Consider the following 17664-nt stretch of genomic DNA (forward strand, 5'->3'; position numbering starts at 1 on the left):
TTTTAGTTATTGCGGAATAATAAGAGTAATCGACATATTCATTTTATGATTATTTATGTAACAAACTAAGTCAGAAGCAGGTGCTGCTAATCAAATTCACTTGTTTAACTGAAGGTCTGAAGCATTCAGGTGTGTGTTAACATGATTCCAACAGGAAAAGACGTCAGTAAAGGTCTTAAACTTCCATTGTTTTCATTCAAATTCTGTTGTTTTCATTCAAATTTCATTGTTTTGATTCAAACTTTGTTCTGTTCATTCTAATTCCGTTCTTTTCATTGAGATTCTGTTGTTTTCATTCAAATGCTTTTGTTTTCATTCTAATTCTACTCTTTTTATTCAAATTCTATTACTTGTTTTAGAATTCTGTTGTTTTCATTTAAACTCTGTTCTGTACATTCTAATTCTGTTGTTTTTGTTCAAATTCTGTTTTCATTCAAATTTTAGTCATTTCATTCTAATTCCACTCTTTTTATTCAAATTCTATTGGTTGTTTTAGAATTCTGTTGCTTTCATTCAAACTCTGTTCTATACATTCTAATTCTGTTGTTTGTTTTAAAGAAGCAATTGTTGCTGCCCATCAGCCTTGGAAGGTTTATAAGACCATTTACAAAGAGATAAAGATTATTCACTAGTGGAAAACATTCAAGTCAATTATTATCCCTTCCATGAGTGGACATCCCAGAAATTTACCTCATGCAGTGCTCAGAGAAATTGCATCAAATTCAGTAGCTACATCAGGCCCTACAGGCCTCAGTTAGCATGTTATATGTTCTCTAATTGAGTTTAAGTATAAGTTAATGACTTTACAATTAACAACAAGTCTGGTTTGGGAGGGTTGCAGGAGAAAACCTCTTCTCTATAAAAAGAACATGGCAGCAGAGCTTAGGTTTACAAAATATCATCTGAACAAACCACAAGGCTTCTGGTACAAAGTCCTATAGACAGATGAGACTGAAGTGGAGATGTCTGGCCACAATACGCAGTGACATGTATGGAGAAAACCAAGCACAGCTTTAACACCTCATACCGACTGTAAGCGTGTTGGTGGAGTGGTGATGATTTGAGCTTGTTTACCAAAGTATTCTAGAATCAGATGTGAGGCAGTCTGACAGCTGGAGCTTGCCATAAATTGGGTCATACAACATGGCAATGGTCCCAAACACAGCAGCAAATCTATAACAGAAAAGGCGAAAAAGAAAAGAATCAAGGTGTTGCAATGTCCAGACCGTAACCTGACCTTAAGAGTATGGAACGCCAGGACTGCCATAATGAATTAATTAAATACACCATTAAATAATTAATTAAATGTGGCAATAATTAATTAAAATTGGAATTAATTAATTAAATAAATAGTTATGACACATGTAATTAATTAATTATTGACATATTTAATTTATTATTTATGTATTTCACATTTTAATTAATTATTGACACATTTAATTAATTATTGACACATTTAATTAATTATTTAATGATATATTTATTTATTTCATTTTGGCAGTCCTGACGCCTGGCTCTCGTCATGAAATAATTTTATCTGTCAGCCTCACCCATCAAACTCAGGGGGCGGGGTTAACGCTGCCCATGCAGCTTCTCTAACATTTGATTGGTTGCCGTGCAAAGTAAGTCAAAACAGGTCGATCCTAGATAATCGATTGCTTGTGTAGACTTGGGGCAGCCAGTTATCCCAGAATGCAGATCAAATCACAGGCCGTTTTTCTGTCACCAGCTACACTTTTAACAGTGTTTTAGCCGCGAATGTCGCGACGTATGTCTGGTCAGGTTGTCAACATAGAACATGTTTGCAAAAGTGCTCAGATGTTTTCAGAGATTTCACTAGCTCTGCTAACAGTTAGCATGCAGAGCGCACCGAGGGGGTACATTAACCGGTTTGTTTACATATTCCACTCTCCGTGTTCCACATGTTGCATTCGCAGATTCTCATTTTCACCGAACGATCGTCTCTTTCCGCCTGGTCTTGTGTCTCTGTGCTTCTGTAACATAAAGAACGAGCTGACATTTTTCTCACGAAACCAGCGATCAGCTCAGCAGACCCTCAGTTTACCTGCATGCATCCTCCTCCTCATCTGTCAGCTGTTTAACACCTGCTGCTAATTCAAGAAACACGCCTAGTTACCTGGTGATAGTCACAGTTTAACTGCACAAGATAAGTAAATATAGTATTTTCCCCGAGCGCAGAGCTGCTGGAGCTCGTTTCCTTACAGAGCATTTTATAGGCGAACAGCTTCATCAGCGGCTGATGTCCAATCACCAGCACACAGCTTTCAAACCTCAGCTGAGTTTTAGCTCTCAGTGGTTAAACGCTGGACTTCATTCACTCAGGTTCTGTCTGTCGGGTCACGTTTACTTCGCTGTTTTATTTACAACTGAGCAAATCGGTTTGGCTGAGGTTAAAGTTACGTTTCATAACTGCATAGTTTCACAGACGTTTAATGAACCACTGGCACATGTGTTAGACTGAACTATCATCTAAATATCATCTGTTTTTTAATAGTTATTCAACTGTATTCTAAGCACCAGCTGTCTGTTAGAATGTGATTTTTTTTCTCTCTCTGTTGGCAGAGGTATAAAAATGCGCAGGAAAATCTGACGTGCATGGCGAACTTCACCGACGATATTTAGGGAGGAATAAACACACATCAAACATAAATGAACCATTTGCCTGTCTCCATAATTGAGAGCATTTTCTCTTCTTATGTCAACACACTCTCTCTCTCTCTCTCTCTTTTTTTTTTTTTTTTTTTTTTTTTTTGCTTTTTCGGTCATGTTATGTTTACCTGTCAAAGGCTGGTTACAAACTATGAAACACATTGTGCAGACTTCTGGATGTTAGAAGAAAACGAATACTGCTCATGAATGAGACTAAAGGCAGGAAGGTGTCCTTTAAAACTAAACATGTTAATAGGACCTCCCTGTTTATATCATAGTTTATGATATAGCACGTGTATTTCAGTAATAGCCTGCTGAGGCCACTATACGTGCTGGCCTCATATCAAATGTGAAGGCAGACTGAGTCTATGTTTGACGTTTGTTTATATCTAATCTTCCTTTTCAAACATTTAAACAGCAGCGAGTCTGCAGCTGAGGGAATACAAATTCAAATTGTCGGAACAGGTTTGCTCGTTTCTTGGATTCATTTGGTGATTTATTAAATGTATAACTGTGTGGTGGGGCGTGGTCTGCGGTGCCGTGCAGGGAGGGCGGACGCACCTGCACGGCATCCTTAATCACGCCCGCCTAGTTAAAAACACGGGGACTGAGGGGTTTGGGGGTGTTGTGGTGTGGTGAGATGTAAATAAAGATGACTCTGAACGTTGTTCCGTGGTCCCGCCGTGTCTTATTCACGCCACAAACTGTTATTCTAATCTGCTGCTGAGTCTCTTACACTTTTCTTTATGCTGTATATTTTCACGTCTCTGGAATAGTTGGCAGTTAGATAGTCAGCTGGGAAACTTTGTGTTAACTCATGGAGCTGAGGATATCGTGGATATGCTGACCTCGCTGCGTGGTGTACAGAGCGAGGTCAGCATGATTAATATTCACAATAAAAATATTAGCCGAACATCATGAAGTCTGTATGTGTTTCATAGTGTCGAACAACCTTTGTACAGTTAAAGCCAGCAGTTACTACATGACGGAAACACCAACGTTATCTCTTTTATGCGTTTATACACAGGTCACGCTGATTACTGAACAAAAACCCAAAGATCAGATGTTAAACAGATTTATTTGCTCTCTCTCCTCCTTAAACATGTTTTTAATGTTAGTTATAATTCAGAATTGGCGACTGAAACACGTAGGACACATAAGAACATCAGGAAATAAAACATCGATAAATATAACCTCAGTAAAAGAAGTCAGCGGGGGTTACTACAGCTGTGTACCGGGGCCTGCGCTTTGTCGGTGGGATTGCTTGCGAGGCGAGCGGGTCTATCCCACGCTTTGCCGTGAGACTGGGACGACATCTCCGAAATCATCGAAACACTTTTGCAAAGAGGCTGTATCTTGACAAACCGACCAGACACATGAAGATTAAACCACTACATTCTCGGCTAAAAAAATATTAAAACGGTATTTGGTAACACACAAACAGGGTTTTTCAAAGCTCAGTTCTGTTAGCTTCCACATGCCGGTTGTTGTGTGCTAGAAACAATGGCCACCAGGCCAAAGCAATGGTTTTGACTCAATCAGCGTTAACCCCGCCCCCTGAGTTTGATGGGTGAGGCTGACAGATAAAATTATTTCATGATGAGAGCCAGGCGTCAGGACTGCCAAAATGAAATAAATAAATATATCATTAAATAATTAATTAAATGTGTCAATAATTAATTAAATGTGTCAATAATTAATTAAAATGTGAAATACATAAATAATTAATTAAATATGTCAATAATTAATTAATTAAATGTGTCAATAATTAATTAAAACGTGAAATACATAAATAATTAATTAAATGTGTCAATAATTAATTAATTACATATATCATAACTATTTATTTAATTAATTAATTCCAATTTTAATTAATTATTGCCACATTTAATTAATTATTTAATGGTGTATTTAATTAATTCATTATGGCAGTCCTGGCGTTCCATATAAGAGAGCTGTGCATCCTCTAATGCGCACAGAGTGGGCCAGAACTTCTGCACAACAATGTGAAAGACTGATAAAGTCATACAGAAAGTGATTACTTCAAGTTACTTAATTATCCCTGAAAAAATGATTCAATACACTATTTGACCATGAGGTTTGCTTAGTTTTTTATTTGCGGCTTCTGCATTTTGGCATAATTTTTGTTAAATAACTAATGACCGGGTGGAAACCGTCATGTTTTGTTGTTCATCTGAAGTTGCATTTATCAAATTTTCAGACCTGGTTAGGATCAAATAAATTTTCATTATATCCTGATATGTAAAACCTTAGAACTGACAGAGGGTGTACTTTCTTTTTTTTCTGCCATGACAGTAGTTTAAAAGTGCAATAAAATGCATTCCAAGTATAAAAGCAATGGAAATTGGGCATCTTTCTTGGCGTTTCCTATAGAGATGTTCTTTGCTTGCTAGGGGGGAATTGAAACTGACTCGTTATGCTCTCTTGAAGAGTTTCTGTTACTGGCAGAGCACGGGGATTAGAGTGAGCTCGCTGTCATCAACAGGTTTTGCCTTTAGACTGAGAGAGAAAGTTTCCTTCTGACTGACAGCTGCTTCTTCTCTTTTGCTGTCAAAACAAGCGATTTTTAGCTTGCAGGTGGTTGATGACAGCCTCATTTATTCAAAATCTCAATAAAGCAAAGATTGTTATAGTAATTAAAGCCTGCGCTGTTATTTATGCAATCAAAACGTCAACACCAATCTCATTACATCACTATACTCATAGAATGGAATACAGTCTTAATTTAATCAAATTTCTTGTTTAATTAGTCACTATATAAATTACACGATTAGCTCCATTGAGGGAGATTGTGGTGATGGTCTTTACCCGTCAGTGGTACCCAGTGAATAACACGTGACTGGAGTAGTAATGGAACGAAGGATGGCAGGTTCATGGCACCATGCGCCATCGGTAAAATGTAAACACATTTTTTCCTTGTGATGGTTTAATAATATCTATTAGACATTTTTCTGTGCCACAGTTTTTGCCGTGTTTACCAGCTTTGTGCTCATTCTGACAGAGCCTCAAAAAGCTAAGCACAGGTAGCCTGTGGCTACCAGCCTTGAACACAAACAGCATCTCCTCCTGCAATACCTGTAGGAAGGAGCTCCTGTCTGAGAAATACAGCGGGTATTCTGGTGCCCTTTTGAATAAGCCGTTGCACTTTTCATCCTCTTAAAAAAATCTTGGGAAGGTGAAGGATTATGGATTCTTATCGGTATATGAAGATCAGAGGGATTAGTGGTATAATCCCATTTAAACCCACAAAGAGTTTTGGCAACCTTGGCTAATTCTGTTCAGCTATGATATGCCCACTGCCCCATATGGTTACAGTGGCACAAAGCCCGATTATCTGCCTTCCACCCATCTCTGCTAGCCTTTGACTCGACTGGAACTCGTTAGATTTGTTCATTTATATCAGTCCCCTTGTCATCCAGGCAGATTTACTAAATTCACTGACCTGGACAGTCGCAGTGAAATGCAGTTAAACCGATCCTTTTTTTTCTTGCTGTGCTCGCACCTAACCTTACTGAATAATTTGTTTTAAGTGATTAATTGCCATTTAGGTGTGAAATTGCAATATAACACTTCTATGCACGATAGCAGTGCAGCCACTATGCGTCACAGGAAAAAAATATATGCAGACCCACCCTGCAGAAACTGCAGTGTGAAAAAAAAATCGCTTTCTTCTTCTAGGACTCTCACTCATGTTGTTGAGCAGATAACCCTCTCTCACTCTCTTATGCGTGACACGTTGCGCTGTCGTTAAATATCAAGACCATCCCTCATCCTAATGACCTAATGTGAACGGCATCAACAATTGCTTCCTTCTCCCTCTTCGGACTTTAATCTCACCATCCTCCATCCACCCGACCTCCGCACAGATAGGTAATGGAGAATACAGGGATTGTGAATCACTATTTCATGACAGCAACTGCCTCTAGATGGGAAATTATAGAGGCCATACATTGAGCCTGAATATCCATATTATAATATGTCATGCCTAATAATCTCTGATGCTTGCGTTTTGGAGGAATAAATGGTTCGCATACATGGTTCCCTGGCAAATAGAGACACCCAGTACTCTCATCGGTATTCTGCAGAACAGCAGTATCAAAAACTTTGGCCACGTAATTGTAGTAATGTTGAAATATGCTGCTTGATCTCTCTCCATTCAGTTGATCAAACAGGGGTTCTGTCAAGGCAGCTGTAGCTAACCCTCTGTTTCAGAGCTAAGAGCATGACAGCACTTCTTGCCTCTGTTTCTTTCTGGGTAAAGGAAGCTGCTGTGCTACAAGGCGCTATTTCATTTCTCTCTCTATTTGTTTCTCTTCTTCATGAAGTTTTGTTTGATCCTGGGGGATTCTGTGGAAAAGGAGGAACAGCAGACATGATGCTAATCTGACTTTAAAAATTAGTCCTGCTGAGGTTTCTGCACTGGACTAGAATTTAGTTGGTCAGGCCCTTATGGTACTGTGTCTGCTGAGTGCCAAGGGAAGCCTGTAAGTGACTGGATGAATTATGGAGGACTAAGAATGGTGGAAAGGATCATCATACATACTTAGCATGCGGTTATTGCAGTCACTCACCTGTATTGCTATGCTGCAGGAATATTACCATATTGCATTAATCAGCCTTTTATATTAACAGGCTGCCAGCCTTCTCTGAACAAGTTGTCCACATTAAGACTTTCTGTAACTCAGAATGTAAATGCTGTTATTCCTTCTTTAAAAGAGTTCTCTCTCTGCGTCATTCCCCATTGTTACAGTTTTGGTTACTAAGCCAACTATTTGACTTTTGCCATGTATCTAGAACAATCTCCAGGAATTACTGTAAAACAGAGCCATCTGTGTGCTAGAAAAAAAACATATTCAGGGCAATACTGTGTATTGACATGAACATTCATGATGGTGTAACTTGAAACAGTGAAGGTCTCAAATTGTTGCTGTGCTAAGCTGGGGATTGCCAGGCTGTGAAACATCACAAAATAGCTTCATCTTGTTGTACCGGACTCGTTTAAAAATGTTACAAATGTGTTTTGCACTTACACGACCACCTTGATTAAATCCTGTTGGTTCCCCACAGCTGACAGAATGTAGACTGTGTTCATTGGGGATTTACAGGAAAGAAGGACCACAGCCAAAAATTTCACATAATTTCATCATCAAAGCATTTTCCCCACTGAAAAACCATCAGTATATGAGTGCTGTGAGAATGAAGCCTCCTGATGCAGGACACTTTGTATCACCTGCAGTCACATCGCAGCACGGAGCAGAAAAATTTAGAGAAAAAAACCCCCAAAGTCACGTTTGATCAATAATTAGTAGGAACTGTATTTATCCATTCAGTGCTTGCTTGCTTGCTTGCTCTTCATGTTAACTAGTCATTGTCAGGGGAAATTGCAAACTCAATAATGCATACCTGATTTAAAAGACCATTGCCCTTTTGGTACCTGCTCTCTTCTCTGCCGCAGAGATTAGAGCAGGGTGGTGCATCTAAACGTGCCTGGAGCTGATACTTTACCAATTGCTGGATCTCATTTCCTGGTTTAATAGGAATATCTAACATTATTGTGACCTCAGGGAGATAATGTGACCTGTGGAGCGTGCAGGGTTTACTGGCATCATTGGTTAGAGCTTTACTCGCTTTTCAAGGCACCATCAAACTGCACGGTGGTGACTTGGAGTAAAGCATCAATAATTCAAGGACAGTTAATTCACCCTGAGACGGGTCTCTGTGGACCTCCAAGATAAAGCCCGAAAACTAGGCAGACCTGCTCCGTGAGAGTTCAGTTTTTCCTTTTGCCTCATGAAAGCAGATGCAGCAGCCACAATTCAGTGCTAAGTGGATTTGTGTTGAGGTACAGTACTGTATAAAACTCTCTCAGACCCTCATTTCTTTATATTTTAGTACCCAGGAGCTGGACTTTTTTAAATGTAAAGAATTTGTAAAGCGGTCATGAGCAATAGTTGTCCAGGCTTGCTCAAGGTCTTTCAAAGTTGTTCTTTGAGCATTGGCTGCTTTTTCACTCATTTTCAGTCTATTGCTTGTATCTGAGCACTTTTTTGACCTATGAATATTTCAAGCATGACAAAGGCGCCTAACTCAAGGGATGAACCAGTGTTGTCTTTACATCTTAGACAAATTGGCAAACAGACAATTTAAAATCTCATCTTTAGACACTTTGTTACTAACAGGCTTTTGCAACAACACAGACGTTGTTCCTTTCTTTAGCTGAAAGGTGATTCCCAAAGAACCATTAGCTGAAAACTTTGCATATCTCTACTTTGCAGTGTCCTTATCTGTACCTCAGATAAACAGCAAATCATATTCTTAGGAAATAAGAAAAATCTGGCAAAGACCTGAGAGGAACATTTCTAGTCTGAAATATTCTTAATGGAAGAGTGGCCAGATGTCCTTCAAGCACAAGAGAAGCCTGGAGAACTATTCCTCCACAGCATGACAACTGGTTTTATAGAGCTTTACTTCTTGTGATGCAGTCCTGGCAAACCTGATTGAGATGAATGGAAAACACCTCGTACCATACGTCCTAAAAACATTACAGAAATCTCATGTGCAGGTAGGCCCTGGTTCTCTGATATAATCCAGTTCTGAAAGTTCACTTAGGTTCGTGCTTGAGATTGATGTTATGAATAAAGGAACTTTTGCCATTATAGTCAAAGGCTGCCTCTTGCTTAGCAGTATGTATGTAGTAGTACTGATATTCAGATCAGCTATCACAGCTTGATGAACAAGTCTGTCACAGCAAGTCTGACCTTCTAATGACTGGTCTCCAGCTAAGGCCACAGCAGGACACTCGTGTAATTTCCTTTTTTATCCAGAAGGATGATGGGAGCTGTAGCAGCTGGAATGCTATTGTATGATTGGAAAACAGATATGGTGTATTGCTCCGTGTTGGGTCGAATGGATTCTGCCTTCTTCTCACAGCTTCAGTGGATGCTGAGAGCTGGTTAGATTGGATATCAGGGGGAAAAAAGTCATTTTGTTCCGCTTCAAAAAATACAGCCAAATAACATTTAGGACAAACTGTGATGCAGCGCTGTCTCTATTTTTGTTAGAATCAGCCACTGGATTGGCAGCTTAGTGAAGAGGTGATGTATGGAAACACAGACATGCAGAGAGCGCCTCTTGTGCTGCGATATGTCTTGATCATCTGCTGGAGCGTGAATCAGTGGTAAACAACTGCAGCTTTAAAGTCTCAATATGGTGCTGGCAATCGGGAATCGGAAGAGCTCGGCTTCTCAGCAGTCTGATATCACACTGCTCTGAAAACTTGGGAGCCTATATTTATAACTTGTTTTTGATTCACTTAAGGTGGAGAAAAAGGAATAATGTGCTCATTAGAGCTGTCACACTGTCATACTAAATTAACATTGCAATTCTATATACTACTGAATTTAAAATACAATTGGATGTGAAAATAAGCCAGAAATGAAGCCTTATTGTACAATTCAAACAAAGAAGAATCTTAGAAACATAAATATTTCTAATTATTGATACTTCTGTCTCTCAAAAAGGTTATTCTTCTTTATATGGCTGGTTCCTTTAGGGGTTGCCACAGGAAATCTTCTGCCTCTATCTCACCCTATCCCTAGTGTCCTGTTCTGCCACTCCAGCCCTGTGCGTGTCCTCCTTCGCTACATCCATGAATCTTATCTGTGGTCTTTCCTCTTCTATCGCTCAGAAGGTGTGAAATCAAACTTGTAGAATAGAAAGACACAAGAAAGCGTTTCAGCTCCACTTAGATGTTTCGGCCCCTTTCCCAAAGATAACCGGATTCAGTGGAATTTACAAAAGAGGATGCTAGAACTACTGACAATTCTTGCTGTTTACTGGCATCATGGATTAGTATAACAAAATGCAACACAATGCCTCTAATTGTTCACCTGCTAACATCTAAAAAATGGTCAAAATGGATCGCTGTGAAAGTTTTACTTGGATGAGAGAAGGATATGTGTTTGTTTTCACAGTGGTATACCCGGGAAGAAATGTGGAACTGTTATCTTGTCTGCGGAGGAGCTTGGAAACTGCCGAGTAAGTCCAAAAAGTTTTAACCATCATACTTTTTTTGTTTTTGTAACTGTTTACACTTTAAGTGTCAGAGTAAATGTTTTGCAGTGTTCACTTGTCTCATGTGAACTCGACCCTTAAGCATCATTACATCTGACTTTAAATGAGCGAATTGTTAAATTGTGACACGTCACTGTGAGATCGCCTGCGTTGCATGGAATTGCTCCATTATCCGTGTTTAGCAATGTTCACGAGTCCGCTGAAGTGAAGTGGGATATTTAATATCCTTTACTCCAGCGAGATATATTGTGCCATAACTGTCCCCATTAAACGAGCAGGATATGCCGTGTTACTTTGCAATTGCGTTTGCCATTTGGAACTTGTGTACATAGTGGATATGCTATGAGGTTGAATAGCTATTTAATGAGACCGCCTTCATTTCAATCACTAAAACAGGCACTTGCTCCTATGTAGTGTGCGTTAATCCATGAGTCTGCGTTAATAACCTGTGTCCACTAATGCCCATTGACTTTCTCTCCACACTGCTAAATGAAGATAGTAAATAATCACATTATACTGCTGCCAGTGGAGCAGGACTTATTGACCGGAACAACCGGCCTCCCTCAGAGGCTGAACAAAAAGCCCTTGAGCTTCTCTGTAAATGTTTTATGATTCCCTAATACATGTAAGCAATGATTCAGTGGTTTCTAATTTCCTGACATACTTGTTTAGCTTAAAAAGCACCTTGTTTAACAATCATTGTACCTGACTAGGTGTTTTTTTTTTCTTATTGTTTATTCCCTGACAAATAAAGAGTCTCCTGTTAGAGTGAGACTGATAAGACATGCTGATAATGAAACCACCATGATAAGCATTACTGATTCTGCACTGCTGGATTGAAGTGTCAGTGCTCACAGTCATTGGAGGGCTGCTGTGAGTCATCAGGTGCATTGGATCTGCGAATGATAGGAGTTAGCATCATCAATGCAAAGCACCTCTTCAAGAGGCGATTCAGTAATATAAATGCAAATGATCGTTACTGGTACAAATGATGATTTCCCTTCTCCCAGACTCCATTAGAGAGACACCGACTAGACATGTCACCGCAGACCTGCCCTGTATACACAGAATTTAACCCTGAACAGAAATGTCTCAGGTTTGAGAAAAGAACAGGCAAATGAAAGCAACGACGTACTAAAAGCGTGACTCAGAAGACAGCGCTGTCAGCACAACACCACACCTGTGAATTCTTACAGTCTGGATTGCCACCATCCATCTGGTTGTTGTTTATTCTATAATCCACCTGTGACCAATAAATGGAGGCAGCTGAGTTGCAGCATCGCCCGAGGTAAACACTGCAACTCTTGTTTGGGGAAAGTGAGACGAGCAGAGGGAGAATCGACTGGGGAAGTTCTGCAGGGACTGTGAATCGAGAACTGGGCTGGCTCTCACCTTCGTGGTGGATTTGCCAGGTATCATTAGACAGAGCAACAGCCTCCGCATGGATCAAAGGCTTCCTCTTGGCTGTCGTTGCCTCTGGCACATAGGAGTGCAGAGCAGTGGCTGGCTCGCTTCACATCTTCCACACGGTCCAGCTCTGTCTGATTTAAATAAAAGTAAACCACACAACATTTAACATATGGAAGCTGTAAACCTCAGTCCTGGTTATCAGTTCGACTCACAATTGTTCACAAAGTGGCGATTTTGTTTATAAAACTTGACACCACAAGTTTTCTACAGAGGCTTTTTAGTCTTTACAGAACAGCCTCACGTCCTATGAATATGGAAAAAGTAATCAAGTAAATTAAATGAAATAAAATAACACAAAACCTCTTGAATGAATTTAAACTAGCTCTGGTAACATTAAAACCCTGATTACACTAACATTTTTCATTTATCAAGCAAACGTTCTTCACTTCTTGAGCTTACATAACGCTCATCCTTACATTGACAAAAAATCCTTCACCTGTGGCTTACAGTCATAATAGACGAATGCTCGGATGAATGGAGTGATGCGCGAAGCTTATGATTCATTTTGTGATTCACTACAGTCTGCAATCCCAAGGATGTCATAAGCTTGTGTAACATGAATTCAGGCACTGTGTGCATTGCTTTGTATCTCTTTGAATAGACCCACCCCACTCTCTGTAAGTGGCAGTGTGCGTTGCTCTGCCACTTACCCCATGCGGTGATATCTTAGTAGAGCAGAGAAACGGGTAGGAGGATGTAGACTGAAGTCACTATTCCCCTGCTGCTCCTAAACCTCAGTGGCTGAAATGAATGTTCTGCCTTTTCCTCGCTTAATGAGAGAACACTGCTAGGCTCCGATGTGGGTATGTGTTATCCATGCCTAATGAAGGCTTAGGGCACTGTGCTGCCATGATAGTGTAATTGTAGAAGCTGTGTCAGGGTTAAACAGGACAGTTATACTACGGATCTATTTTTTAAGGGCTTTCATATCTGACCTAAGCAAACTTTCCCAACATGATGTGTTAGTTTTAATGCACCAAACAGCACCTTGGAAAATTAAACGTTCTTGTGAAAAAACCACAGAGGGAGAGCTTGACACACTGCAGGTAGAAAATGCAAAGATATTGCAGGCTGGATAGAAAGGTAGGTAATAACTGAAAATGACAGTAGGAAATGAAAATGGATATATAGCAACCCATTCAGCTGCCAGCGCTGACTGTTTTAATCATAGCTTTACTCTTCACCTGCTTCAACATTTCCACCACAGTGAAAGGATTCAAACTGTGGTGTAATCAGATTAGCTCATTCTTTAAATTGTTCCAGCGCAACAATTTCATTCTTTTGGACTCTAAAACAGTAACTGTATTATTTCAAATAGTTCAAAATAAGTGTTGTTTATTTAACATTGGACCTTGTTGAATACTCTTATTTAGTCCACTCTTCTTTTTAGTGAGCTCCTTGAACAATAGGCAGGTTGGAGTCCTGCATATACAGTTAAAATACATAGCTTCCAGTGTGGAAATATGACGCCAGTGAAGTGTCATTCTATCTGAAGGCCACTAAATAGAAATAGCTGTGGCTGCAAAGAGTCTTCTGGTCCTATAGAAGTCTATGAACATACAGCTCTCTGATGTAGCCTCTGTAAATACTTTCCTGCTAAGTTTATGGACTCACTCAATCATTTTAGATCATACTGAATAGAAAATTAAGTCTATTATGAAAATCTTGGTCATACCAGGTTTTAAAATGTTGGATTATCTGCGGCATGAAACCCGCGCGTGGCTACGCCCACCTTTCATCCTCTTCTTTTATGCCATCTTTTGTACTGGCAGAAAATGAGGACAAGCATAATATCCCCCTCTTAAGGAGAAAACTGCAGGAGTTATTGTACTTTGAATTATGTAGTAGCTCCGTGGTAGTGCTGTGTCCAAGGCAAAAAGTGATGTTTTTGGGGGTTAGCGAGAGGCAGGTCAGTGGCAGACCGTGTCCGACTGATGTGGGTCAAAGCAATCAATAGAGGCCCTGCTCTGCACCATGCTGGTTTAGATCTAACAGCAGCACTTCAAAACCTAAAAGCCCTGAAGACCAGCTGGGTAAAGACAGCTCCTCTTTTTGCTCCTTGAAAGCTTCAATGTCTTCTGGCATAAAACTTTAACAGACTCTAAGATGTGAGAATAGGACCCCCAATTTACATATGTGGTACGTTTGGGGGGGGGGGGGGGGGGGGGGGGGTACAAAGCTGTTAAGAAGGTTTGAACATCATTCAGGTGAAGGTGATGATTGAGATGCTGATGGAGAACACTTTGCAGAGCTTTTCTTCTGATGTGGACATTTACCTGTCCAGTGTGCCCATTATGCAGCTTCATTATTGTACTCTAGAGTGACCACAGGGAGCCAAACTGGAATCAAGAACATTATGGAGCATGCTCTTTGTCTTTGATGTGGCAGTACACATTGAAATGCTGCCTAAATGAGTATAATTATGATAATACCAGCCTTTCTAATGTATCATTAGCTGCACTCACACCCCCCACATGCTTTTGTACACAGGCCCCTCCCCTCTCTGTGTGCAGGGTGTTAGGATCCATTTATGTGCCTCTGTATGGTTACTCTTATTGTTATTTTATACAGCACAAGGTATTTTCATTTGCCGTGTTCCATCTACATTGTTATGCAGGTGTTGCATAATAAAGAAATGGTAATGAATGCATTTGCAGGTTTTTGAAACTAGAGCCCACTGTTTGGATTTGCTGTCCTCTTATTAAGATTCAATCAGCACTTTGCTTTTAGTTGGTGCTTCAGTGCTTTTATATCTTGGCACACAGCATGTGTACACAAACATCGGGAGGCAAACACAGCCAGTAGCATGGATTTAAAGTGTCCTGTACTTTTCCATCATTCCATTTCTCTGACTGCCTTCCTCCTTTGTCTGTAGGATTACGCCACCATGCAATTTTGTGCCAACAAACTGGATAAAAAGGACTTCTTTGGAAAGTCAGACCCCTTCATGGTCTTCTACAGAAGTAATGAGGATGGCACGTGAGTTTGTCTTTCGCATTTGCGTCTCTGTAAGTCAGGGGTGTCAAACTCAAATACACAGTGGGCCAAAATTCAAAACTGGAACAAAGTCGCGGGCTAACGTTAATATTTATTGAAATATATTTATTCCTTCAGATATAAGAATGAATCTTTTCTTATGGACTCAAACACGTGTTTGTTTATATTTTAGAGATGTTTGTTTTAACTGCATCTCCAGGTTCACTATCTGCCACAAGACCGAGGTGGTGAAGAACACACTGAACCCTGTGTGGGAGCCCTTCTCCATCCCTGTCAGAGCGCTCTGCAATGGAGACTATGACAGGTAGGTTGACTGATGATGTACAGGTGAGTCTCATGAAGACAAACAAATATTCCCACACACTCAGAGTTTGTTTTTTAAGGAAAAATTAAAGCGGTGCAGAGTTTTAATATGTGGTGTAGCTCTTACAAAGTGGATCAGGGCTATCAGATTTAGAGCAAATTGATTTTCTAATGTTATTCTATCCGCTACTGAAATAGACAATTATTACAGGCTGACTAGCACTACATGCCACCTTGCCTGGCTCTTTATTGATTTCTCCACAATCACAGAGAGCCTTTCAGAGCATTGCAGGGTTTCTGATTGGTTTCTCTGGTGGCAACTTCTAGCTTATCTGAATCTTTTCAGAGTGAAGGGCATTGCAGAATACCCGAGGAGCAGGAAGAGTTTTGGCAGGAAGATAAAATAACACGAGCGAAAAAAGAGAGCGAGAGGAGAGGGAGAGTCGGTCTAAAGATGTTGACAGGTGGCTGGAACAACACAGGAGCCCTTCTATGTGTGTTTGTGTGCAGAAGCAGGAAAATGTTTAGACCCAGACAGCCGCGCGAGTGTGTAGAAGAACATATCAAACCATGGCCTCCGCTACACTGGGTGTCAGCGAAGGTTCGCTGCTTTCAATCCTGTCTCTGTTCACCTGCCCGGAGAAGCTAATTGGGTCAGACAGATGGAGCAGAAGCATGAAAGTATCCTGATTCCCTTTGAGGATTTTGATGACAAGAGAAATCTGCAGCCATTTAGGGTCTCTTGGCTTTTCTTTTAAAATATCTACAGTTTCCGAGATCTATACAGGAGACCTGCAGCACGGCTGTTGCAATTTATCAGTCTTTTCATCCAATACTTTTCAAATCATGACATTTTTATTTCTCTTTAAATTGTATAAGTAGAAATGGCCTGGTTTCTCCCCCACAGGCTTTTCTTTTGGACTCCAGTAAAATGCACAGACAGGCTGGTCTGTGCTGTATTTTCTGCACTACCGTCTTTCATTCTTGTTCCCTTTTCTCCTGCAAATATACAGCAAAATTTACAATATATTAATAATGATGTATTGACTATCTCTCTGCAGTCACATTTTTCACCCTCATGAGAATCTGATAAATCTCTTGCAATCATTTGTCTTTGATAGCGATCAGAAAGTGAAATCTCTCCCATTTCCACTCCAACACAACGCTGGTTTCAGAAACTAAAATGAAATTGATTCGAGGATCGAGCTGCCCCCAACTCTGCTGATTATAATGATGCTGACTCATCACAGGCAAATCATCTGTCACAAGTGGCCCTGAGTGTCAAGAATCATTTGTTTTTTCATACTTATCTGCCTCTTGGATCCTCTGACAAGTGACTGACAGCAGCAGCTGATGGGAAGATGGGGGTGGCAAGCCACTAGTCTAGTTTCCATCAGTCTGAGAAGAAAAGAGGAGGCATCTTCCTCATTCTGCCTATATTCTCTCAGGCTTGCTCATTTGTTTTTTTCTCCTACCGACTTATTTTGGGAACTTGCAAAATATGCTATTTCCCAAGAGGTTACTTTTCTGTCTTAGGCATGTGGGGAGAAAATGCTTTACCTAAACTGTTGGTGTTGTCGCCCAGCTCTTTACTCTGTGAGATACACAAAAACAATTCATTTAAATATTTAATGCTAGTTTACTAATCCGCACCATATTTTTTTTATACATAAATTAAGCAGACAGAAACCCAATAAGCTCTGTGAATTTGTATTATTGTCAGTCTTGCTTAAATGTTGGCAATTACTGAGACTGGTGCTTAATAATCAGCTAATAAATTTTGAAAACCTAACATGACTCAGGCTGCCACGCAGTATAGCTTCAAAGAGAAAACAAATGTTGTCACCATTAGATCTCTAGAAAGATGTTTGTGTCTTTTGCATGCAAAACACAGAGCATGCTCTCTTTGATGGCTTTAATTCAGCTTTCACTAACAATTAATGAGCTTAAGTAACTTGGTTTGTCACTTTCAAAATGCTCTTTGTAACATTTCTCCTCAAGAATATTAAGTTTGTAGCTCACGCAAGGCATTAATATGTTCACACAAGGAAACAAACACATTTTCTGCTCTTTGATGTGCTTCCTAGGACAATCAAGGTGGAGGTGTATGACTGGGACAGAGATGGGAGG

The 17664-nt window shown here is 40.0% G+C and overlaps 1 protein-coding gene across 1 annotated transcript in view; it reads left to right on the top strand.

The window, feature by feature from the left end:
* Positions 1 to 17664, top strand: part of cpne5a (copine Va) — a 90939-nt gene that overhangs the window by 35999 nt on the left and 37276 nt on the right. The window contains exons 8-11 of the mRNA XM_085345477.1: positions 10665 to 10728; positions 15110 to 15213; positions 15431 to 15535; positions 17622 to 17663. Coding sequence (XP_085201603.1) covers positions 10665 to 10728; positions 15110 to 15213; positions 15431 to 15535; positions 17622 to 17663 — 315 coding nt within the window. The remainder of the gene's footprint in view (positions 1 to 10664; positions 10729 to 15109; positions 15214 to 15430; positions 15536 to 17621; position 17664) is intronic.

This window comes from Diplotaxodon limnothrissa, linkage group LG20 (genome assembly GCF_057381915.1).
Source record: "Diplotaxodon limnothrissa isolate DT_005_m linkage group LG20, D_limnothrissa_male_GT1.1, whole genome shotgun sequence".
Lineage (NCBI taxonomy): Eukaryota > Metazoa > Chordata > Actinopteri > Cichliformes > Cichlidae > Diplotaxodon > Diplotaxodon limnothrissa.